This window comes from Podarcis pityusensis (genome assembly GCF_964106645.2).
Source record: "Podarcis pityusensis genome assembly, chromosome: 7".
Taxonomy (NCBI): domain Eukaryota; kingdom Metazoa; phylum Chordata; class Lepidosauria; order Squamata; family Lacertidae; genus Podarcis; species Podarcis pityusensis.
This window is the reverse complement of record NC_138031.1, coordinates 90,464,704-90,489,432: the sequence shown is the minus strand read 5'-3', so window position 1 is coordinate 90,489,432 and position 24,729 is coordinate 90,464,704. Positions and strand designations below refer to the sequence as shown.

General features: G+C 42.0%; 1 protein-coding gene and 1 long non-coding RNA gene across 6 annotated transcripts in view; both read left to right on the top strand.

Annotated features, from left to right (window-relative positions):
• The window catches only part of WBP4 (WW domain binding protein 4), a 29,180-nt gene extending 19,668 nt beyond the window's left edge, over nt 1-9,512 (top strand). For all 5 annotated transcript variants that reach the window (XM_081012981.1, XM_081012982.1, XM_081012980.1 and 2 more), the window contains one exon: nt 9,058-9,512. In XM_081012981.1, the coding sequence (XP_080869107.1) occupies nt 9,058-9,265 (208 nt within the window). In that variant the 3' untranslated portion in view covers nt 9,266-9,512. The remainder of the gene's footprint in view (nt 1-9,057) is intronic.
• A 10,797-nt stretch (nt 9,513-20,309) lies between these two features.
• Nucleotides 20,310-24,452, top strand: LOC308481024. The gene is made up of 4 exons (XR_013988407.1): nt 20,310-20,490; nt 21,163-21,222; nt 22,639-22,802; nt 23,690-24,452. It is a non-coding gene; the product is annotated as an uncharacterized lncRNA (long non-coding RNA).
• Nucleotides 24,453-24,729: the final 277 nt, after the last annotated feature.

Here is a 24,729-nt window from a genome sequence, read left to right as displayed (position 1 = left end):
ATTTGATACACAGATATTACAGTCAGGCACCACCACCTCACCATCTTCAGGTTTCTCTCTTCTCTTTTTATTTATTTTCCTTTTTTGGGTTTGTCTGTTTCTTACTTCCTCTTTCCTTCTTAACCCCTACATCTACATACATATACCTCCCCACCCACTTTCATTAATAACCCCCCTCCCCACGGTCCCTTACCTCATACCATAATTAGAACCACCACTGCAATATATTATCATTGTTACTACTTTACTTTCTTTCTCTCTCTCTGTCTCTCTCTCTCTCTCTCTCTCCCCCCTTTCTTTCTTCCTTCCCCTCTTTCTCTCACTCTCCTATTTTATTCTCTAATCTCCTCCCCCCCTCATCTCCTAAATCCCTTTCTTCTCTTCTCTTCTTTCCAATCTTTTGCCCCTATATTGCTTTGTTTGGTTCTGTCCTAAACACACCCTTGCCAGCATTAACTAACCCCTAATCCCACCTTCCACCCCTAACTGGACCCCAGTACCCCTAATAATAAACCTTTATTGTCACTACACCACCAGTGTGCGGTGAAATTAAACGAGACCCCCCCCAAACATACACTCAGTCTTGTTCGCACACTGTGTGCTTGTCAGAAGTCAATTACACCACTATTTTTTTTCCATTCAGCAGCCCAACAGCCCACGTATAAAAACTGTTCTTTAACCTGTTGGTGCGGCTGACTATACTTCTGTATCTCCTGCCCGAAGGTAGGAGATTAAAGAAGTGCTGGCCAGGGTATGAGTCGTCCCTAAGAATCTTCCTCGCTCTCCTGGGGCAGCGGTCTCCCGCGATGTCATCTAGCAAACTCCGAGGACAGTCCATGATGTCCTTTTGTGTGTATGAGTGCACACCACTGAGAAGATTACGGGAACCCCAGAGAAGCCCTCAAAACACAACCCAGACGGGACACAAATGACCACCTGATCCAGACACTCTTTAAAAGCCACCAGTCAACAACGCCTGTTCAGCTCAGCAACATCCAGGAACCACAACTCCAAATCACAACACGCCCCTCCCCAAGAGGACATCAAGCAGGTCTTAAACCAAAAACATCAGTGAGATTGCGATGACACCGACCAGGGAGATGGCAAACAACACTGAGGACACAACACACACACACCCCAAGTTGAGAACGACCCAGCAACTAAACGAGAACTGAAGGAAGTGAAAACAAGACTAACAGAACTACTGAAAGTGTGCAGTGACCTGACCTTCAAAGTGGAAACTCTAGAAAATAAGAACCAAATACAAGAAAGAATAATAAAGGAGTACAGAGAGGAAAACACACATGTGAATAATAAATTGGCTGAACTGGAAAGCCACCTGGAAAGAATAGAAACAGAAAACACAGAAATGAAAATCAAACAAGCAGACCTCAAAGATCACAGTAGATGCTGCAACATCCGCTTCTGCAACTTTCCTGAAAAAGTGGAGGAGAAAAGCCCAGCAGACCTAATTGTATGCTGGTTGAAAAATACAATCCCAAACCTGACACTCAAGGTAGATGACCTAGAGAGGGCTCACAGAGCCCTAAAACCTATGCCAAAACCCAACGCACGCCCCCCAAGAGACATCATTGTGTGCTTCACGTGCTACAAAAAGAAAGAAGAGGTATGGAACAACACCAGAAACTCAACCAACCTTTGATATGGAAATAACCCCATATTGCTCTTACAGGATTTATCCCAGGACACCCTAAATCGGAGAAAAAGCCTACTCACATGCACCCAGCGTCTCCAAGCAAGGATCAAGTACCGATGGGGCTTCCCCTTCCACCTCATTGTAACAACCAACACAATACAATGCACAGCTACTAACATACCTGAAGTACTGCAACTACTGAAGGACATCGAACTCAACCTACCACCAGAATGGCAACTGACAGACCCACCAAGTGACAGCCACAACCATGATGAAACAACAGCAAACAATTGGACGACAGTAAAGAGGAAAAAGAAGCAACAGAAGCGACACAACAGTGCAAACCAGTACAGCTAACCACCACCATGCACAGAATCGTCCCGCTGTACAGCACAAGACACCAGGCCAAGATCAACCAAACCAACACATCACAGATGAACAACCCTACAACAACAACTACAGCTGAATGAAGCAACCGGAAAACACCTCAAACTGAAGGACTGGTGATTCTTCCCCCTCCCCCCTTCCTTCTCCCCTCTCCTCCTAGGCCATAAATATAGCTAACACCAGCAATATCCCCCCCCCCCGCAGCCCTACACCTCCACATCCCACCCCAATGCCAGTCCAGACGATTTCAAACCACTTTCCCCATCACCCAACAGCCCATAACCCACACTTTCAGCACCCCGCTACTCCATACTAAGGAAAAATAACTTCTCCAACCTCAATAAAACAACCCACAAACAGGCTAAAATCTGACACCCAACCAGCACAGCGGTGGCACCAGAGCGTACCAACACCCACATCCCCACCCCAACATACCAATGATGTTGCTAATAACATTGGCAGCACTGCTTATGAGCCCTATACCCGACATTGGCTTCACAAAGACAATTAACACTGTCTCACTGACCAGCCCCTATCGCGAATGACACAGAGGATGGTCTGCCCCTGAACAAGGCCCTCCACACCAGCTGAGACTTAGGACCAACTGGCTAAGTGCCAGATGGCCCAAAATCCCCCTATAAACACCTATGAGACTACATATAGGATACTCTCTACACTCTACCCCCTACTCTTTAACCCAAATTTAATCCTAATCCTACTAGTCCCCCACCCACCACACACTAAAAGGTAAAGGTAAAGGTACCCCTGCCCGTACGGGCCAGTCTTGCCAGACTCTAGGGTTGTGCGCTCATCTCACTCTAGAGGCCGGGAGCCAGCGCTGTCCGAAGACACTTCCGGGTCACGTGGCCAGCGTGACAAGCTGCATCTGGCGAGCCAGCGCATCACACGGAACACCATTTACCTTCCCGCTGGTAAGCGGTCCCTATTTATCTACTTGCACCCGAGGGTGCTTTCGAACTGCTAGGTTGGCAGGCGCTGGGACCGAACGACGGGAGCGCACCCCGCCGCGGGGATTCGAACCGCCAACCTTTCGATCGGCAAGTCCTAGGTGCTGAGGCTTTAACCCACAGCGCCACCCGCGTCCCTTTCCCACCAGCATCCCTTTCATATAGGATACTCTCTACACTCTACCCCCTACTCTTTAACCCAAATCTAATCCTAATCCTACTAGTCCCCCACCCACCACACACTAGGTCAGCGCAACCCCATTGGTTCGTTAAATAACACAAAGTGAGAGACACAGGACAACCCGGACGGGTTGGCAAGGAATCACCCTACAAATAGATAAGCAAGATGGCTAGCCTAAAAGCAATTACATTAAATGTGAGGGGGCTGGAAAACCCCGTCAAAAGAAAACGCATCACCTCATACATAAACACCATGAAACCACACATCACCTTCCTACAAGAAATACACAACCCACCCAAAGGGAGCAAACTCCTTAGCAACTCCTGCATCAGTCAACAGTGGGTTGCACCAGGCTCAGGAAAGGCCCGCAGAGTAGCCATAATACTTAGTAGAGACCTGAACTTCAAAGCCACAACAGTCCTAAAGAACAAAAGAGGCAGATTCATTTTTGTTCCATATATTCCCCAAACTCGAAAGAACTAGAATTCACCCAGAAAACACTTAAACAAGTTCCTCTCCTCTGAAGGGGAAGCAATCCTAGGAGGAGACTTCAACCTAAATATGAAAGGTATATCCCTGCAAGACATCCACCCTACAACCCCATGGGCAACCTTCCTCCAAAAGAAACCCCCAACAACTAGAGATTCTTACAAGTTACTAAAAATGCTACATAAAAGGGTTCTCTACGACATTTGGAGTGAGCAAAACCCAGGAGACACCATCCATACATTCCAATCCGGATGCCATTGTACAATGTCCAGACTGGACAGCATTCTGCTCACACAGGGTCTGATCCCCTCCGTGGAATCAACAAACATAGGTGATCACAGATCACGCCCCAGTAGAAGTCACTGTTTAAATAGGAGAGGGAACACAAACCACCCCATCATGGTCCTTCAGTCCCATCCTAATTACAGACAAACAAATTAGAGAGAGTCTCACAAAAACTCTCCAAAACTACTTCAAGGAAAATTATTTAGACAATGTAACAACCCCCCTCCTATGGAACACAATGAAAGCGGTCACCAGAGGAGCTTGCATAAAAGAGAAAGCATTCCTTAAAGCAAACCTCCACAAAAATTAGCAAAATAGAGCAAGACATCACAGCCATCTCATCACGCTACAAACAAACAGGATCTAAAAAACTCCTCAAACTTATAGAACAAAAAAGGAGAGAGCTAGACTCCCTAGAAATCAGCAAAACAATGGTCAGTATTCTATACTCTAAACAATGCTTCTATGAATATGGAGGGGAAAACGCCAGACTACTAGCAAATAGATGTAGGAAAAAAGCACTCAAAACAAGAATACACTGCAATCACCAAAAAAGATGGCAACATACCATTCTCCCCCAAAGAAATAACCTCAGGCTTTACAGAATTCTATTCCAACCTATACACCTCCCATAACCCACCTGAGAAGGAAATCAGAAAATTCCTAGTGGGACTGACCATGCCTACCTTAACTGATGAGGAACAGGAATTCATGGACAGTCCTATCACCCCAGAGGAAATAGATACGGTCCTCAAAAACCTGAAACCACACAAAGCCCCAGGCCCAGACGGCTTCACAGCAGCATTCTATAGGAAATTCAAAGAACCCCTGATGCCCTACATGACCCACCTATTCAATGACATCATAAAAGGGGGGCCCATCCCCAAAACCTGGACTCATTCCAAAATAGTCTCCATCCCCAAACCACTGAAAGACAGCCTCAAAGTAGAATCATACTGCCCAATCTCATTAATAAACCAAGACTACAAGATATGCACATCAGTCTTGGCCAACCGCTAAAAATCTTCCTGCACAAGTTGGTAGCCCCAGACCAGACTGGCTTTGTCCCTGGTTGCAGTATTACAGACCCCATCAGGAAACTACTGAACCTGATCGAACACAGCAAGGCAACTAAACTCCCACTGACAATTATATCCCTAGACATCCTTGCTTAGAATGGAAATACATATTAGCAGTACTAACTAACATGAAATTTGGCCCCAACTTCCTACAAATCCTCAAACAAATATACTCCCAAGCCTCAGCAAAATGCAGAACTAACAATATGGACTCAAATACTATAGCATTCCAAAGAGGCCCGAAGCAAGGATGCCCACTGTCTCCCTTCTTATTTATCCTGGCTCTGGAACCCTTAACAATCTAAATCCGAGCAGCCACAGACATCAAGGGAGTGGAAATAAAAGGCAGAACCTATAAATTAGGGCTCTTTGCAGATGACCTAATGGTCACAACACCAGACCCCATAAGCACAGCAACCTCCCTAATCAGAGAACTCAACACATTTGCAATGGTGTCAGGCATACAGGTAAATTTTGCAAAGTCAGAAGCTATGTGCTTCAACACACCCAAAAAGAACTCCCTAATGTCACCAAGATAAAACTTTGCCACACCAAGTTCAGATACCTAGGGGTACAAATAACCAGAAACCTCAATAAATTGTTCCTCCACAACTACAAGCCCCTGTGGCGACAAATTAACAAAGACCTAAAAAGATGGAACAACATGAATTTCACTCTCTCAGTCAAAATAGCCATGATCCAAATGATCACCCTCCCAAAACTAACCTACCTATTCCAAACCCTCCCAATCTGGATTCCCCCAACTCCACAGATGGCAGAGAAAACTACACTCTTTTATCTTCTCACATAAAAAAAACCAAGAATAAGCCCCAAATACCTGCACCTCCCCACCTCAGAAGGAGGATGGGGAATCCCCAACATAGAAGCATATTACATTGCCAACCAAATATGCCATATAATCCCATACATATTAGAAGATGAGAGAAAACAATGGATACACCTAGAGAGGAAAGCAATTGAAAATACCTGCACCACAGCATACCCACTCCTCCCAAACAAACTAAGGAAGATTCCCACAACAGTTAACAGGTACACATAGGCACATAGACCATGCTCAAACCAGGGAAAGCAGAAATAGGCAAACTATCCCCAACCCCATCCCCACCAATCCCCACCACTGCCCCTGGTAACCCATTATTCCACCATGCAGCGCAAAACCTCCAAATAAAAACCTGGCAAACCAAAGGCTTATATTGCCTAATTCTATAAAATAACAAACCTCTGTCAACACAAGAAATACAGGACAAACTAGAAGACACCCAAATGCCCTGGTTAGCACAACACCAACTACATGCTCTCTTAAACAATCCAGCAGTAAAATCAGTAGCAACTAGGCCCCTGACAACCTTCGAAAACCTCCTCCTAACAACAAAGGGACACGGTAAAGTGATGGTATCCGCAATATGCAAAATGCTACTCCAAAATCCCACGAACCCCCTGGACACAATAAAAAAACAATGGGAGGATGACATAGGCTATGAGATTAACCCCACTCAATGGACCAGAATGTGGTCTAAACAACCCTTTAAATCCATATCAACGAAAAGGAAAGAACTTACTCTGAAACTCACCTACAGGTGGTACCTAACACCAAGAAAACTAGCGCTAATATGCCCAGGAACCTCACCAAAATGCTGGAGAGGGTGCACCTCCACAGGCACATACCTCCACATGTGGTGGGAGTGCCCCAAAATCCAACTATTCTGGACAACAGCTATATGAGAAATATGTAAAATAACTAAGCAAGTATTAGAAATCACCCCAGAACTGGCCCTACTAAACATCTTCGAAGACAATAATGCCCATTTACACCGCAAAGAACTCATAACCCACCTACTTTCAGCAACCAGAAACATCATAACCAGATACTGGAGAGACCTGTCAGGAGTAAGCATGGACCAATGGCACCAAATAGTATGGGAAACAGCCTTACTAGAAAAATTTACCAATAAACTGAAACTGACACGGGGACAAATAGAAGAAGATGCCTTCACCCCGGTATGGCTCCCCTTTATCACATACACAGCCCAACAAGATGACGACAAAAATCCACCAACAGCGTACAAATCAATATGGCTAACCTGATCCAAAACACCCACCCACCCCACTCACACATGAAAACAAAGATCACCACAGCCAATCACAAACAAACAACCACACCCTAGGTCAACCCCACCCCAACCTCTCTCACCACCAAAGGAACACAAGTGAATAGCAGAGAACCTGCACAAGCGATGCTGACACAAAACCCCACATATATTAAGTAAAATAGAAACATTGGCACCCCACTCCACTCCCACTGACCTTTCCCCCCTCCACCTCTTCCCCCCTTTTCTTCCTAATATCTCAACAAATGAAACTGATCTGTAAAAAAATGTTACTTGGGGGGAAAAGAGAGAGAGACATTGCACATACTTTTGTAAACCAAGAAAATCTTTAATAAAAATATATTTAAAAATAAATTTACATTTAATAAAAATACATTTTAAAAAAACCCACCAGTCTTGAAAGACCTACATTGGCTCCCAGTACGTTTCCAAGCACAATTCTTTTAGAAGATATATGAAGGCAGCCCTGTTTAGGGAAGGTTTTTTTTTATAAATCTTTTTTATTGAGTTTTACATTGCAAATTTAAATTCAAACATTAAACATCAACATCATCATTTAGGATCATTAGGATCCCCTGAATCCTTTGACTCCCCATCTCCCTTCCATTTTCAATCTTTTTCAACTGCTTCACTTATTTTCTGTTTTTCTTAAATAATCCATTTTTACCTTTATTTTTAGTACATTACAAGCATCACTCAAATCCTGCCAAAGTTTTTAGTTGTTTACAGTGTTCTCTTAAGTACAGTGTAAAATTTTCCTACTCCTTAAAGTTCTTCTCTTCCTGGTTTCTGATCTTCCCAGTCATTTTTGCCATTTTTGGCATCATCATCATCAGCCATTCGTCTCTGGTCAGGACTTTATCTTCTTTCCATCTCTGGGCCAGTAGTATCCTCGCTGCTGTCATCACATACATGAATAATCGTTTCTGCTACTTTGGTATCTCTGCACCTAAAATTCCTAATAAAAAAGCCTCTGGTTTTTTTCACAAACATTCTTTTAAACATTTTTTTCAACTCACTATAGATCATTTCCTAGAATGCGTTTGTTATCTTGCACGTCCACCACATGTGGTAGAACATGCCTTTCTTCTCCTAATATTTGCAACATACATTTGAAGCAATTCTATACATCTTTCCTAATTTTATAGGTGTTAAATACCACTGACACATCATTTTCATATAGTTCTCCTTCAGCGCACAGCATGCTGTAAATTTTAACTTTTCCCAAAATGAAAATTTGATATTGTGCCCCTTGTATCATTACTGATTTAACTTCTTCATCCTTAGTATGCCACTCTAACAACTTACACATTTTGGAAGGTAACTTCATAATGTTTTCCAATAAATCCTTTTCAGACCTTGAAATTTCCTTAGTAAATCCATTTTTCTTATCCATTTTAAACACATCGTTTAATTGGTGATATTGCAACCAGTCTGTTGTTTAGGGAAGTTTTTAATGTTTGATGTTTTATCGTGTTTTTAATATTCTGTTGAGAGCCGCCCAGAGTCACTGGGGAAACCCAGCCAGATGGGTGGGGTATAAATAATAATAATAATAATCCACCCAGCCCTCCCATGCTGCCTGCCTGCCCAAGGGCACACCTGGGGAGTGTCCCTTCAAGCCTGTCCCCAACCTTGCTTGCTCCCATAAACTTACGTTGTCAGTTTTACGTATGCAATTAACTTAACACTAGTCTGATTATATTGTTCTTTTATGTTGCCTATTTGATTCAAGGTTGAGCAGTGTTTTTGCTTGATGGGTTTTTCTTGTCAGCTTTTGTGTTTGAATTCCCTTACCGATGTCACGTGATTTTGGTTTGATATATTAGTGGAACTTGCATTTGTTTAATGCTTCTTTTTGTTTTGTTTTGTTTTATCTTAGTGAAAAAGTAGACTTGGAGCTTCCCAACGTGGAAAGTGACTCTCTGCCAGCCCCAGTTCTGGAAGCCCCAGAGGATGCCAAAGTGATATTTAAAGAAAAAACTGTCACTTCTCTTGGAGACACAATGGAGGGAATACCAGTTTTCAAAAAGCGAAAATTTGAAAATGGAAAATCTAGAAACATACGACAGAGACTGAATGATCACTAACAGACTAACTATACTGCAGTGGGGTGTGTTTTTTCGCGGAAGAGAGAAGAGGGGGAAGAAAACAAAATATTTTAAACTATTTCTTTGACGGAAATGGTTGGAAATTAGAAGCTTTTAATTCTTCCAAGTTTATTGGGTGTAAATTGCATTATACTACTTATTTTTGAGGTGATACTAATTTTGTTTGCTAAACAAAGGTTTTTTTCCCTTTATGCAGTCATCTAAATATATTTTTTTACATACCTCATCATCTGAATTTGTGTTTCTTGTCTTACCATCAGTATGTGGTAATAGTGAGTCATTTTCTAAGGGAAATGGGAGTTTAGCTGCTCCATTGCTTATGTTCTATTCCTTTGGTGGGTTATCATCAGTGAAAAGCAGAGGGGATACAATTTCATGGTGGTTGCTTTCTAAAATAGTATTGTAATTTATATGGTAGCTTGTCATAATATTAAGTATTGACGAACGGTGACAGAAGAGCACCTCCCCTTTGGTTTTTAAAGTTAAACAGTGAATATCTAACGACACCTTTTAAATTTCTGGAGAGTTTTGAAATGTGATGCAGCAATTAGCATCAAACCTTTCTCTCATTTACCTTAACAGAAAGTAGTAGAATACACAACAATTTACCATTCAAAGCCTAGGTAAGATTTCAATGTGATATTTCAGCCCCATGTTATGGACAACAATATTACCTTTTTTCTTTCTTTCTTTTTTTTGGTTTCAAATATTTCTGCTTTTCTTGCTACTTTTTTGTGCTTTTGTGATGGTAGCGTGTATATTCCTCCATCTTTTTTTACATTTTTATTGGTTTTTTTAACATACCATTTCCAACAATCATATAACATAACTTCTTATCTTATACAATATTTTAGACTTCTGTCAACGCCTCTGATGATTTTTCGTTCTTTATCACTTATTCTGCATTTCTTAATTTCTCTATTACTCTTAATTATCATTAACTAACAATTCTTCTCATAGTCTTTCTTGCAATATTTCAAATAGTCCTCCTTACAAAACTTCTTCCAATCCTACTAGCGTGATCTGTTCATTACCATTACTTTTCAAATAGTTCATATATTTACTCCAGTCTTCTAAGAAACTCTGGTCCCGCAGGTTTCGAATCCTTCCTGTTAATTTATGTGATTCTGCATAGTCCATCAATTTTGTCTGCCATTCTTCTTTCGTCGGTAATTCTTGCTCACTTGTATATTCCTTAGATTTCATTGTTTTTCTTTGGCAGGCTTTGGATGAGGGAAAGGAATGTTTTATGGATGAGATAAATAGACAAGGGCAGGTCTCTTGCTGCGCTGCGGCGGAGTCCGTGGGACCTTGGTCTCTCCCTTTCTGGTCTGTGCAGTGGCAGAATGGTAGCCTGGGCTGCGTGTACTTGTGGCCCAAAAACCTGAGCCTGGGACACGAAGGTAACCTGAATTCTCTGGCCTGCATAGTTTTGCAAATTAAGTAAACATATATTTGTTTTGCATGGTTATTATTCTACAGCTTGTCATCAGGGGAGGCACAAACAGCTTTGCAGATTCTATTCCTGGGACTTCCCTGGACATTGTCTACTCTGCAGGCGATCTTCACTGGCTTGCTGGTTTTTGTCTTCTTTCTTCACTATCGATACAGTTACTAATGAAGGCTGAAGGGGACCAAATCTGCGAGAAACTTGAAAAGAGGGAACAGAAAAGCATTGGGTGTAATCCATGTTACGGTGCCAAATTAAGAGTCACATTTGCTTTTTGGGCCCCTCTTCTACTTGCTGTGTTACCTGTAGAAGCTGGTTTTCACCAAAGAAGGGAGTATATGCACTTCTTTTAAACTTATTTTTTCCTCCCGTGTCTAAAATAATGAGTTACAGTGCAATCCTATGCTTATTTTTTAAAAAAATTAAATTTCCGTTAAAAAAAGTTTTTAGCTGTTTCTATTTTAGTTGTAACTGATCTTGAGTCTTGTCAGGAAAAAGGCCAGATAGAAATAAATATAATGATGGTGATGTTTTGGCAGAACTTCCATTGAATTCAGTCAGGGCTATTCCAAAGGAACTATACATAGGACTGCCTTAGTTTCTCAGGTACTAAATAGCTTTATTTCAGACAAGTTTTAAAATGCATGCTTGAGATATGCTAAATACTGCAAAATAATGGTATTTTTTAAAAGTACACTGTACCATAGCATGAAGCATAGAAACTTATGGTAACATGTTTGTCTGCTTTAAGTGAGAAAAGGCTAACTAAATCTAATAAAAGTACCAGCATTTATTTTTGGACATGCCAAGTTAATTTGTTCTGTATGTGTTACTCCATTTGTTCTAATGGTTCCATTAACTGCCTTTTTTCTGATTAGCCCAGGTAAACTTCACATCTTAAATTCAGATGTGTTTACATGTTGGAAAGCAAGCTATTTTTAAAATTTGCCTTGTAACTTACCTAATTTTATATATGAACTGTTTTGAACTATCCTGCTGTGATCAGAGGCTCAGGTTCAAACCATCTGTCGACTTCCTCTCTTGAGAGGCTTTTCTCTCCATTTCCTTTTTAATGCTAACCTCAGTTTACTGTGACATTTAAAATCTGCAAACTGTGGTTGTAATCAGATACTATGGGTAACTGATTCTGCTTTGAAGGTCACAGCTAATATCATAGCAAGCTATGGTTAGCCCTAAATAGGAAACACGAGGGAGGCCATGCATATTTTAGAGCTCTGTATAACTTGAATTTCTTGCTCTCTCGGTATTGACTATGCAACCCTCTAGCTCTAATTACTGCGGTACAGAAAGAAGCAGTGGGGTGAAGTAATTGGGGCAGAAGAAAGGAGTTTTGTGTTCCACACTGTTGCTGGTAAAGGGTCACAAAGTAAATAATTGCACTCTTCTGACTTTTCTTTGTGCCACTTATCTGCCTTTTTCTGTTTTCTCTTCTCAGAGGTTGCTTACAGAGTCAGCTATTCATTTCCTGCTGTGTGTGTGTGTGTGTGTGTGTGTGTTTACAAGAACCAAGGATTATATGAAGCAGAAGATGGGAAAAAGCTCTTGGATTATTAGGGCTCTTCAGTTTACTAATAATGAGTAATCATGCAAAAGTCTAGGATGGAAAATAATGCACTTCCTGTGCATTATTCTGAAACACTCTTATTTCCTGTTGTGTAAATATTTTTGTGTGTGAATTACTCTTCTAAAATGGCAGTATGTTGTTGGTGTATTTGCAAGCGGTGTGAATTACCAATAAAGAGAAGCAAAGAAGAGTCTGTGTCAGACATGCTGCTTAAATGATGGTTGCTTTCAGATGGGTGCCACAAAGCAGGTCTTGCAGGTGTTTACAGGTTGTATCCAGCGGTAGCACTCAGCTGGCAGTAACTTTGTGTCAGTGGGATGGGAGGGAAACAATCATAAGCGATGCCTCTCCCTCACCTTGCAGGCCTCCCCCCCCCCAAAAAAAAAGCTGCTTGGGAGTTTAGGGACAGTACAGCAGATACGGGGGGCTGCAGTGGGAGGGAAGTTCCTATAAACTGCTTCCCTCCCCATCTTGCTGAAGGAAACCTTAGCAACAACTGAGCAACATCTTTGGTTACAGCACTATGTTTCAAAACCTTACCTTCCCCAAAACTGGGGAGAGATTTGTTCTATTCTGATTTGCAAAGAAATTTAAAGCTTTAACTTTGAACTAGTGAGGCAATGTTATTTGCAATTATTCCATCTAAAATTCCTATGCTAATCTAAACTTAAAACTAGTTGAAGTCTTCCTAGCAAACTCACACTTTCACAAGGACTTTGATAATTTAGCTGTGTTAGATTCCCAAAGCTGAAAAATCTTTCTAAGGGAATGGGGACAGATCTGCTTATGCCACTCCTTGATTTCTTTCTTCCTCCCCCAGCTCCCTGCAATCTTTGCTTACTTTCCCTATTTTCTCACTCACCTACACCATGGCAACAAAGAACTAGGATCAAAGTGTTCCATCTCCATAGGAGAAAATTTCCATGGCTGACTTTGAGTGACTTGAGCAAAGATTTCTTAGAACCAGAAAAAAAATTAAAATGCTCCAATATGAATTTTCCTGGGTTCTAACTGGGGGATCAAAAATGTTTTCTGAATGAATGCTTCCACTGTCTCCTACCATTTTTGTGCTCTTCTGCTCAGAAAATATTTTCTGTCTGGCACCTTCTCTTCCTGCAGTTATGTATATTGCAAGTGCTAACACATTGTTAATCTGTCTCATTGCCTTTGTTACAATAAGTCAAGAACATTCTGTTTCTTGACAATTCATCTTATTGTTTTATACAGCCTTAATGTGAAATCATAATCCTCATTTATTTCCACACTAATCATCTTAATCTCTGGGTCGTGGGTTTAAGCCCCGCATTGGGCAAATAGATTTCTGCATTGCAGGGGGCTGGACTAGATGACACTCATGGTCCCAACCCTCCAGTTCTATGATAGATGTAAAGGGGAAATTTAATCTAGAGTGAGAGTCTTTCCCAGGGGTATCCAAGCACATGTATATCTGAGCTGTGCTGCCATTTGAACCTAGCTTCACCACCTCCTTCCAGCTCCAAGATGGGTAGAAGAGAGATCAAGGCCTACTATTAGCTTGCTGGATAATTCACAGTGAAGTGACATGCGTTACTGAATCACAATGTTGAACAATAGCATTTTCTAAATTAGGCTGTCATAATCTTTGATATTTGCACTTGCATGTGCAGGCCATTCTGATATGTGTGGCTCGTGGGTTTCAGTTGGTAACTGGCTCCATGCCCAAGCCACCATCTCTCTTCATGGCTGAACTGACTGGTTGATGGACCTCAAAGGGTCTCATAACAACAATGAATGAGCCCTGCCAGTCTGTGAAAAGTGAACGTGACTTGTTCACCAAGACACACCCTTTCCTTCTGCCTTGTTTCTTCCACTATGACAGCACATGACATATTAAAGCCTCCACACTGCAAGCAAACTATATAAAACATATATGTATCTCAAATCTTCAACTACCATGTGTTATATGAGACTCAAAAATTCCTTTTATTTTTCTTAAAAATTTTCCATTTGTAAAATATTTTGGATTAGTTTGTGATCGTATTGTAAATAAAAATGTCCTTTGAACCAAAGCCTACCAGCTATAATTGCCACTTAAAAGATTTACACAACATGACAAGAAACAAAATTAGACACTTGGAAATACTTTTTTATTTCCCTGTGGTAATAACTATAAATATGAAAATGGCACCATTGTGAAAACAATTTTTATCCTCTTTGGCTTTTGGAATATAAAAGAAATAATCAAAATATGGCATTCACACAATTTGTTTTCCAACAGCATACTTGTGGTATTCTTAGCATGTGCTCACCAATTATGTTAAGAAATGTCTAGGCCAGCTTTTATCAACATGGTAACATCACTCAGGGCAAACACCTGCAAAGTTGGGGTTGGACAGGGTCTTTGAGAGAAATCTCTAAAGAATACACATGCAGGATCCTTTGCTTAGTGTTGATAAAAATAGCCATTAGCTGGTCCACATTGTCTGCCTCCCAAATAATTTGTTGCAAATGGACAGGGCCAGTTTTTATGCTCAAAATCTTCTATTATACACTGAAGCTGAGGTACTACTTATCATTCTATTTGAGACCGGTCATTTCAGCTTGGCCCCCTTGCTTTCTGGGCTTCTTTGGCGATCACTCGTAGCCATGTAAGATTGTCTTCCATAAACACGGTCTTAACAGTTAGTCCATAAGTGACTATGGAGGCCAATTCTGGATCCACATACCCTTCCACAGTGGGGACATTGGTTTCTGGGCGGGAGTTGATCACGGTGTGGATTTGGTTTCTGGGCGAGAGTTGAGTGTCTTCAAAACCCATGACACCTTTGGTGAATACTCTTCTCCAATTGGAGCACTCACAGGACAGTGTTTCCCAATTGTCAGTGTTTATACTACATTTTTTAAGATTTGCTTTGAGAGAGTCTTTAAACCTCTTGTTGACCACCAGCATTATGTTTTCCATATTTAAGTTTGGAATAGAGTACTCGCTTTGGAAGACAATAATGAGGCATCCAAATAACATGACCAGTCCAACAAAGTTGATGTTGAAGAATCATTGCTTCGACACTGATCTTTGCTTCTGGCATTACTTTACCTGTCTTCCCAAGTGATATGTAAAAATTTTTGGAGACACCGTTGATGGAATCTTTCAAGGAGTTGGAGATGGCATTTATAAGTGGTCCATGTTTCACAAGCATACAGTAAGGTTGGTAGTACAATAGCTTTGTAAACAAGCATTTTGGGTTCCTTGCGAATGTCCTGATCCTCAAACACTCTGCACTTCAATCGGGAGAAAGCCACAATCACAGAGCTCAGGCAATGCTGGATTTCAGCATCAGTGTTGGCCCTTGTGGAAAGATAACTGCCTAGGTAGGAGAAATGATCGACACTTAGAATCATAGAATCATAGAGTTGGAAGAGACCACAAGGGCCATCGAGTCCAACCCCCTGCCAAGCAGGAAACGCCATCAGAGCACTCCTGACATATGGTTGTCAAGCCCCTGCTTAAAGACCTCCAAAGAAGGAGACTCCACCACACTCCTTGGCAGCAAATTCCACTGTCCAACAGCTCTTACTGTCAGGAAGTTCTTCCTAATGTTTAGGTGGAATCTTCTTTCTTGTAGTTTGGATCCATTGCTCCGTGTCCGCTTCTCTGGAGCAGCAGAAAACAACCTTTCTCCCTCCTCTATGTGACATCCTTTTATATATTTGAACATGGCTATCATATCACCCCTTAACCTCCTCTTCTCCAGGCTAAACATGCCCAGCTCCCTTAGCCGTTCCTCATAAGGCATCGTTTCCAGGCCTTGGACCATTTTGGTTGCCCTCCTCTGGACACGTTCCAGTTTGTCATTGTCCTTCTTGAACTGTGGTGCCCAGAACTGGACACAGTACTCCAGGTGAGGTCTGACCAGTGCAGAATACAGTGGCACTATTACTTCCCTTGATCTAGATGCTATACTCCTATTGATGCAGCCCAGAATTGCATTGGCTTTTTAGCTGCCGCGTCACACTCATGTCAAATTTGTGGTCAACCAAGACTCCTAGATCCTTTTCACATGTACTGCTCTCAAGCCAGGTGTCCCCCATCTTGTATTTGTGCCTCTCATTTTTTTTGCCCAAGTGCAATATTTTACATTTCTCCCTGTTAAAATTCATCTTGTTTGTTTTTGCCCAGTTCTTTAATCTGTCAAGGTCGTTTTGAAGTGTGATCCTGTCCTCTGGGGTGTTAGCCACCCCTCCCAGTTTGGTGTCATCTGCAAATTTGATCAGGATGCCCTTGAGTCCATCATCCAAGTCGTTGATAAAGATGTTGAATAAGACCGGGCCCAAGACAGAACCCTGTGGCACCCCACTAGTCACTCTTCTCCAGGATGAAGAGGAACCATTGATGAGCACCCTTTGGGTTCGGTCAGTCAGCCAGTTACAAATCCACTGAGTGTAGCATAGTCAAGACCGCATTTTACCAGCTTCTTTACAAGAATATCATGGGGCACCTTGTCAAATGCCTTGCTGAAATCAAGGTAGGCTACATCCACTGCGTTCCCTTCATCTACCAGGCTTGTAATTCTGTCAAAAAATGAGATCAGGTTAGTCTGACATGACTTATTTTTCAGAAATCCATGCTGACTATTGGTGATCACAGCATTCCTTTCTAGGTGCTCACAGACTGTTTGCTTAATGATCTGCTCCAGAATCTTCCCTGGTATTGATGTCAGACTGACTGGGCGGTAATTATTTGGGTCCTCTCTTTTCCCCTTTTTGAAAATAGGGACAACATTTGCCCTCCTCCAGTCTGCCGGGACTTCGCCTGTTCTCCAGGAATTCTCGAAGATGACTGCCAGTGGTTCTGAGATCACATCTGCCAGTTCTTTTAATACTCTTGGATGCAGTTCATCTGGCCCTGGAAACTTGAATACATCTAAACTACCCAAGTATTCTTGTACTATCTCCTTAGTTATTCTGGGCTGTGTTTCCTTTGCTGAATCATTTGCTCCAAATTCTTCAGGTCGGGCATTGTTTTCTTTATCGGAGAAGACTGAGGCAAAGAAGGTATTGAGGAGTTCAGCCCTTTCTGTGTCCCCTGTTTGCATTTCACCATCTTCTCCTCTGAGTGGCCCCACTGTTTCTTTGTTCTTCCTTTTGCTACGAACATACCCATAAAAGCCTTTTTTGTTGCTTTTAACCTCTCTAGCAAGCCTGAGTTCATTCTGTGCTTTAGCTTTTCTGACTTTGTCTCTACACGTGCTGGCTATTTGTTTGAATTCCTCTTTGGTGGTTTCCCCCCTTTTCCATTTTTTGTACACATCCTGCAGTCCGTGATCTAAGAATCCAAACCGTTCCTGTTTACACCATTTGCGAAGCTAGCTGTTCACTTCCACTATTTTCCCCTCTCTCCCTGGGCCACGTCGTTCAACTGGGAGGACAGATGAGATGACAATTTGTGCGTTTAATTGCTTCAATTTCCTGCCCAGAGCCTCGTAGTCTCTTTTGATCTTCTGGAGGCTATTGCTTGCAGTGTCATTGGTTCCCACATGAACCAAGAGGAAGGGGTATTTGTCAGTGGGTTTTATGATTCCTTGCAGTCGTTCAGTTACATCTTGGATCTTAGCCCCGGGGAGACAGCACACTTCCCGAGACATCTTGTCAGGCCCACAGATCACTGCTTCTGTTCCTCTCAGTAGGGAATCCCCTATCACCACTACACGCCTCCTCTTAGGTTTGGTCAGGGTTCTTCCGTGAGCTGTCCATTCCAAGGTCGCCTGCACATTCCCTGAGGACTGACTTTGCTGCTCGTCTTCATATACCTGATCGACTGTAATGAGGGAGAGATCCTCAAATGGAGTCTGCTCTTCGTCTTCCATGCTAGGGGAGAGGACGTCAAAGCGATTGTGTATTTCTAAACAATCAGAGCGAACCCTGGGCCTCCTACTTCTTTGAGTCACGTTTCTCCATATATCTGGCTCCTGTGTTGGTGAACTAGCTTCCTTCTCAGGGGAGTCCCCTGTCTCCTCCTTGGTGGAGACGGTGTGCTCTGTTGCTTCCAAAAAGAGCTCCAGCTCTCTAATTCTTTGGAGCATAGCTACACGTTCCTCCAGTTGCTGGACTTTGTCTTTTAAGAGGGCAATCAACATGCAATTGCTGCAGGTAAAGCTGCCTGCAACCTTTGGCAAGATGGCAAACATTGCGCAGGAACCGCAGGCGACTGCAGCTGTTCCCTCCCCCTCCATCTTGAGAACGTGTCGTTGGGGGTGGCTACAGTGGTCCTCCATCATAAAAAGCGTGAAGACAGGACAAATAACTCTCCCCACAAAAAAAACCTAGGTCTCCCCCAACAAATGTTTGAGACTAGTTCCCCTAAATCTAAAAGATGGATGAAACTGTGCGTGCCGCTAGGCGCGCGCCGCTGCCCTGCAAGCTCTGATAAGCTCCTCCCACATTTCAACATTACACCATTGAGTTGGATTTGGGGCGCTGCAGAGGGGTTGTTTTGTGCTTGTTGGTTCAGCACTTTGGTTTTTTTGGATGTTGAGCAATAGGCCAAGTTTTCTGTAAGCTTCTGCGAAGATACTTAGGATGGGTTGGAGGTCATCCTCTGAGCATGCACACGCTACGTTGTCATGAGCATACTGAAGCTCTGTGATGGAAGTTACAGTAACCTTACTCTTTGCTTTCAGCCTGTTCAGATTAAAGAGCTTTCCATCTGTTCGATATATGATTTCTACTCCGGTGGGGATTTCCCTTTGACAAAGTATAGGATCATGGCAATGAAAATAATGAATAGAGTTGGGGCAATAACGCTACCCTGTTTAACACCTGATCCCACTGTGAATGGTTCATTTTGAGAGCCATTGTAATCTGCGATTGTTGCTGTCATATTATTGTGGAGGAGCCAAAGAATGTTCACAAATTTATCTGGGCAGCCGATTTCCAGAAGGACAGTCCACAGGGCATGATGATTTGCAGTATCGAAGGACTTAGGTCAGAGTTAGGGCGTCATACCTGACAGTGATATTTGATCCAGTACATTTTATACTGCCTGTGTTGCAATCATTTCCTCTGGTTTGAGGCACATGCCCCAGGCCCTCTGGGGGAGTCATAGCAAATGAGTGTTCCCGGTCTCCTAGCCCTTCTGCTCAGCAGCCGTGGGACAGGCAGTGCAGCAAGGAGATGGCTTGTCCACACCCAAGCAGATGTGTATATACTCTTTATACAGCAAAGCTGCAAACATCAGTTCACCTGACTAGATGAGGGCATCAGTGGCAAATACCCAGAGCCCAGAGAGCCCAGCACCCCAAGCCCACAGATAAGAAGAATGTCAAAGCAAGCCCAATCAGTGCTTCTTTATTATCAAAGCAAGTGAACATAAACACGCATGAGCTCATTGCTACAACCTCTACCAATTAATTGTGGGGTTAACTTGGCTACCAAGATGGCGTTAGCAGAGCTTCGGGAACAAGTCACCTTGGGTCTGATGCAGCTGTGGGTTTCCCCTCTCTGGCTTTGCCCTTCTAGCTCAGCACCCACCCCTCACCCACCCACCCCTTTTCCCCATACCAAGTCATCCTTTTGTTTGCCTGAGAGCTTCCTTCTCCTGTTGCCCTTGTAGAACTTCCCCAGGGAGGATGGGGAGAAAACTCACCTTGCTTGGCTCTGCCTGCCTTTGACTCTGGCTCCAACTGAACTGTTGGGCTTCCCACTTCCCACCCCAACAGTTGTAATGGCCACCGGCGGCAGCTGTGTTTTAAATGGGGAAAGCAATGGTGACCCTCAGTCTCTAATAAAACAATGTGTTCTTTGGAGCTGCACGACTCAAATTATTCTGTGGTGGAGCAAAAAAGGCTATTCAAGAAGAATTTTGAGGAAATAACTTCTTTGGATGTACTTATCATGAGTAACAAACAGTTCTCAGTTAAGCATTTTAAAAATTAACTATTTTAACAGGAGTGCATGTTGCACTTGCTGCCTAGCAACATGCAAGAGTATATTCAAAGAGTTCTCTTAACTTAAATCAGTTTTCATTAGGTACTTCTTTTGCAAAGGTACCTCAGAAACGTAGTATTTTAAGTAATATTTTAGCATACCAACTGCTCAAAATAGCACAGAAAATAGTATTTTAAAATATATGTATTTAACAAGAAGTTGTATAATAGGAAGAAGAGCAATTATTGAATAAAACACAGAAACAAGGTATGTCAGAAAGCAGCTTTGTTGACTCTGAAATGTACTTTCATAAGCAAGTAGAGTTTTAATGGCTATTGGGAGATTATGAATAATTGTTAACAATAATTTACTATGGGGTCTGTTTGCTACTGTTATTTAAAAACGTGTTTTAGCTTATTCTGTTGTTATATCTTTTTAACTTTGTATGCTGCCTTGCATATACTCAGACAAAAAAAATACAATATTTATAGTGTTACAGTTCTCACAGCAATTCTGTCAGGTAATATATACTGGAGATGTTTTTACTTAGGTTCCCAGGTTGTAAACCTTTGCACACTAACTAGAAGTTTGCAAATAATGAGGCTGAGTTCAGGGAAAACATGCTTGGGGCTGCCAAGAGTAGCTGGGAATCTGAATTAAAGTACCAACAGCCAAAACAAAAATTATAATCTGTTCCCTCATACTGACTCCAATTGTAAAGAGTGAATAAATGCTCTACCAATCACTAAAGAGTTGATCCAATTATATTTTTCATAGAAATATTATCAAATTATCAGTAGACTCAATTATAGAATAAATTATACAGGCTTGGGTCACAAGATTAATTACTCAAATGATAATGAAAATAGTGCAAAATAATTATTGAAAGAAGTACTACTATTATTTAGTGGGGGAAAACATTTTCTACCATCCCAACAGATTTACTAAAAATAAAGGAGGTAACAAGTGTGAAACAGAATGCCAAATAAAGCCCAGGAGGTAAGCTGACCTTTTGACTTTTCTTCAGACTGCTTATTCTGAATCATACACAAGCACTTCTAGCTTCAGAAAGTGAGTTCAATACTTTGCATGCACAGTTCCTGATCACACGGTTGTTCACTTGTACATCTTTTCCAGCAATCATAGGAGGCTTGTCTTTAAAAATCAGGTTTCGAAGTGTGAGGTGGGACTTCGTAACCTGGTTTGTCATGCAACCCTGTCTTATATTTTGTGATTGAGTCAACGAAAGTCTTAACACGGACAGAATGTTGAATGACAACAGATGAGAAAAAGATAATGCTATTATCTGTGTTTCTGGTGCCTTTTTGCCTCCCACAAGCAACTTGCTTCAAGTACGACCAAAAGGGAAGCGGCAGCCCTGCTTTCCTTATGCTGTCAGGAAGGCAAGCTACCAGTAACTTTCTATTAGGCATACAAAGATTCCCTTGATTGGCATTTCCCACCAGCTTCAAACCTAAACACTGATGGTACAGTGAGAGGTCAAACAAATATTCAAAGAATGGTCAAATGATTGCCCAGCTATGAGCAGATATACCCACCTGTACCCACTGAAACAAGAGGCCCCACAAGTGTATTTGTCTAGGAACCAAAAGAATTAAACTGCTCATTTGATGGTAAGTTTTGGTAATACATAAGTAATAATTTAAGATGCCACGGGACATCTTAAATGTGTGTTGCTCAACAGTCCTCTTTTTTGTTAAAGGCATGCCTATTTTTTCTGTGAACATACCACTTGACCTGCATCATGAGTAAGGACACAAATTTGCATGCTTTCTTCACGTTTTGAAACACAGTTGCCTAATTGCAACCCTTTTCAAGACCTTGGTGGTTAATGTGATATGGTTGCTGGCAGCAAGACTTTTTCTGCATTAAAGAAATGGAAACTAAGGCAGCCGTTCCCAATTACCATTTGGTGTTGAGTGAAATATGGCTATGGTGTTGTGCCATCAAAAACTAATCTATTTGCATACCTAGTTTCCTTGTACCTACGCAGAACAATATCCTGGGGGGAAAGCCCATGTAAAAGAGAAAGTAATTACAGCATACACCAGGCATAGGCAAACTTGGCCCTCCAGATGTTTTGAGACTACAATTCCCATCATCCCTGACCACTGGTCCTGTTAGCTAGGCATGATGAGAGTTGTAGTCCCAAAACATCTGGAGGGCCGAGTTTGCCTATGCCTGGTATACAATATAGGCGAGAAAGAAGGAAAGTAGCAATATAAGTAGAATCTGGTGTAATCGCTCTAAGATGGTGATGATTAATAATATAGTCATTTGTTTCTGTAGCAAAATCTATGTAGATTACACTGTACAAAACTGGTTTAACAGGTCCCTCAATATGTCCAGAAAAGAACGCCCTCTGAATTAATAACACAAATATAAATTCAATAGGATGCTGTCATTAACCTCAAATCAGTGCAAGAACTGGGCAAGCAACTGGGTTTTGAATGGACCATGGTAGCCTCTGAGCTGGGATTCAGTCGTGTGGAGATAAACCACTTTCGTGCAGCTACCACAAAAAAAACAGCTCAAGCCCAGAAAATGCTGGAGCATTGGTAAGTAGGTCAGAGCAGAGGGTAAATATCCTTTATTTTAGTCTTGAGCATGATTTTTGCATTTCCTTCACAGAAACAATGGCTCCTCAGAGATAATGGCTAAAAAGATAGAATTCACAACAGCAACATGTATGCTGCCATCTGACTGCGTTGCCCCAGCCACTCTGGGTGGCTTTCAACAAATTAAATAAATGCTGGTCACCGATGTAGCCTCTCTGCCACCTGGGTAGAGAAAGAGGCAAGCATCGATTGTAATTAATGTGATACACACAAAATATTCCACAGTCAATTATTCTCTTTTGCAAGTACTCTCTCTTTAAAAATGATCAAACCCTGCTGCTTAGAACAAGCACTGGTCTAAGATCAGCCCAAGGCAATGAGATGATGTTGATTCCACCTTGAGTTACTCATCCAGTTTTGCCTCAAGGACTCGGTCAAGTCTTTTTAATTAGCTGAGGCCAATGCCCGGTTGGTGTCTTGCCACGCCACCGCAAGGGCTGGTCCTTCAGTAATTGAAGTGCCATGACTTGAACCTGGAAATGAACTGGCAACTAATGAAAGTCCCAACGCCTGCCCCAGTCAAGATCTTAGCAGCTGCATTTTGTACCAACCAAAGTAGTTTTCAAGGACAGACCCACAAGGAGAGCATTGCAGTAGTCCTATCAAGATGCAGCTAATGCACGTATGCCTCTGGCCAGAGCTGACTATACAAGAAATGCGCTTGTGCACCAGTCTATCTGCCATTAGCCTTAGGAAATGATATGTCAAAGTACAGATGAAATGCCAGAGCAATTGTTACTTGGGTTCAGCACTTTTGAAGACTATCCAAATGGCTTTGGAGCCTTTGGTAACCACTATGCACCCTCCTCTCCCCCCTTCACACGCAGGTATGAACAATCATGGCACAAACTTAACAAGACCAAACTGCTTCAGGATGCTCTAGAAAGGTCAGGAAGGAAAGACCTGGCAGACAAGCTTCGGTGTCTTCACTGGGGACACCAGAAACTGAGCAGGCGGGTGGAGTTACCGTCTGCTTTTCCCTTTCTTGTTACTGTGTACAAGACTATTAACAACAAAGAAGGGTTTATGAAAATTAACGAGCTTAGTCGCAAATACACCTAGGAGTGTTCAGATCCACGACGGCAGAGCTAGGCTGAACCGTGACTCCTGCTGAAGTCAACAGCACAACATCTCTAGGCTTTCACAAAATAAAGAATTTAGTACAGATTAGGTTTTAAGCAGCTTAGAAAATCTTAAAAAAATAAATCAGTTACTGTATTTACTTTTCTTTGGACTTTAACGTATGAATCTAGAATATCTGTAATGATTTCATGCTGCTTCATGACTGAGATTAGTTCTCCTAATTATATACTATTGTTGATAGTGTATTTGTGAGACTATCACTTTTTCCCACTTTTGAAATGTAAAATAATCATAATCATTTTGTGATTCTGAATCTTAAGACAATATAAATAAACCAGAAAAGGCCTAAAGGTTACAAGATGGAATAGATGTTAACTACTTTGGAAATGAGTTTTTGATCACCTGGATTTGACTTGTTTAAAAGACTCTTGTCACACAGACACGTGTGGTATGATGCAGACCTTTTTAAAAAAGTTTTCATTAAAAGATTTTCCATGACTTACAAAAGTACCTTTAGTGTCTCTGTTTTCAAGTCACAGAGTCCTTCATATGGGTCCATTAGTGACCTATTTGTTGTAAGCAATGTGGGGCTGAGTGGGAAAGAGAACTGGGAAGATAACAGAGAAAGAGAACGGGGGCAGTAAACTTTCATTCCTTATGAGGTATACGAGCGGTGCTTTTCCGTCAGCGTCACGTGGATGGGAGCCTTAGTTTTGCTGGCAGAGCAAGAGATCAGAGGGAATGCTTGGCTGCTGTTGATTGCTTGCAGTTGCAGTGCCACCAG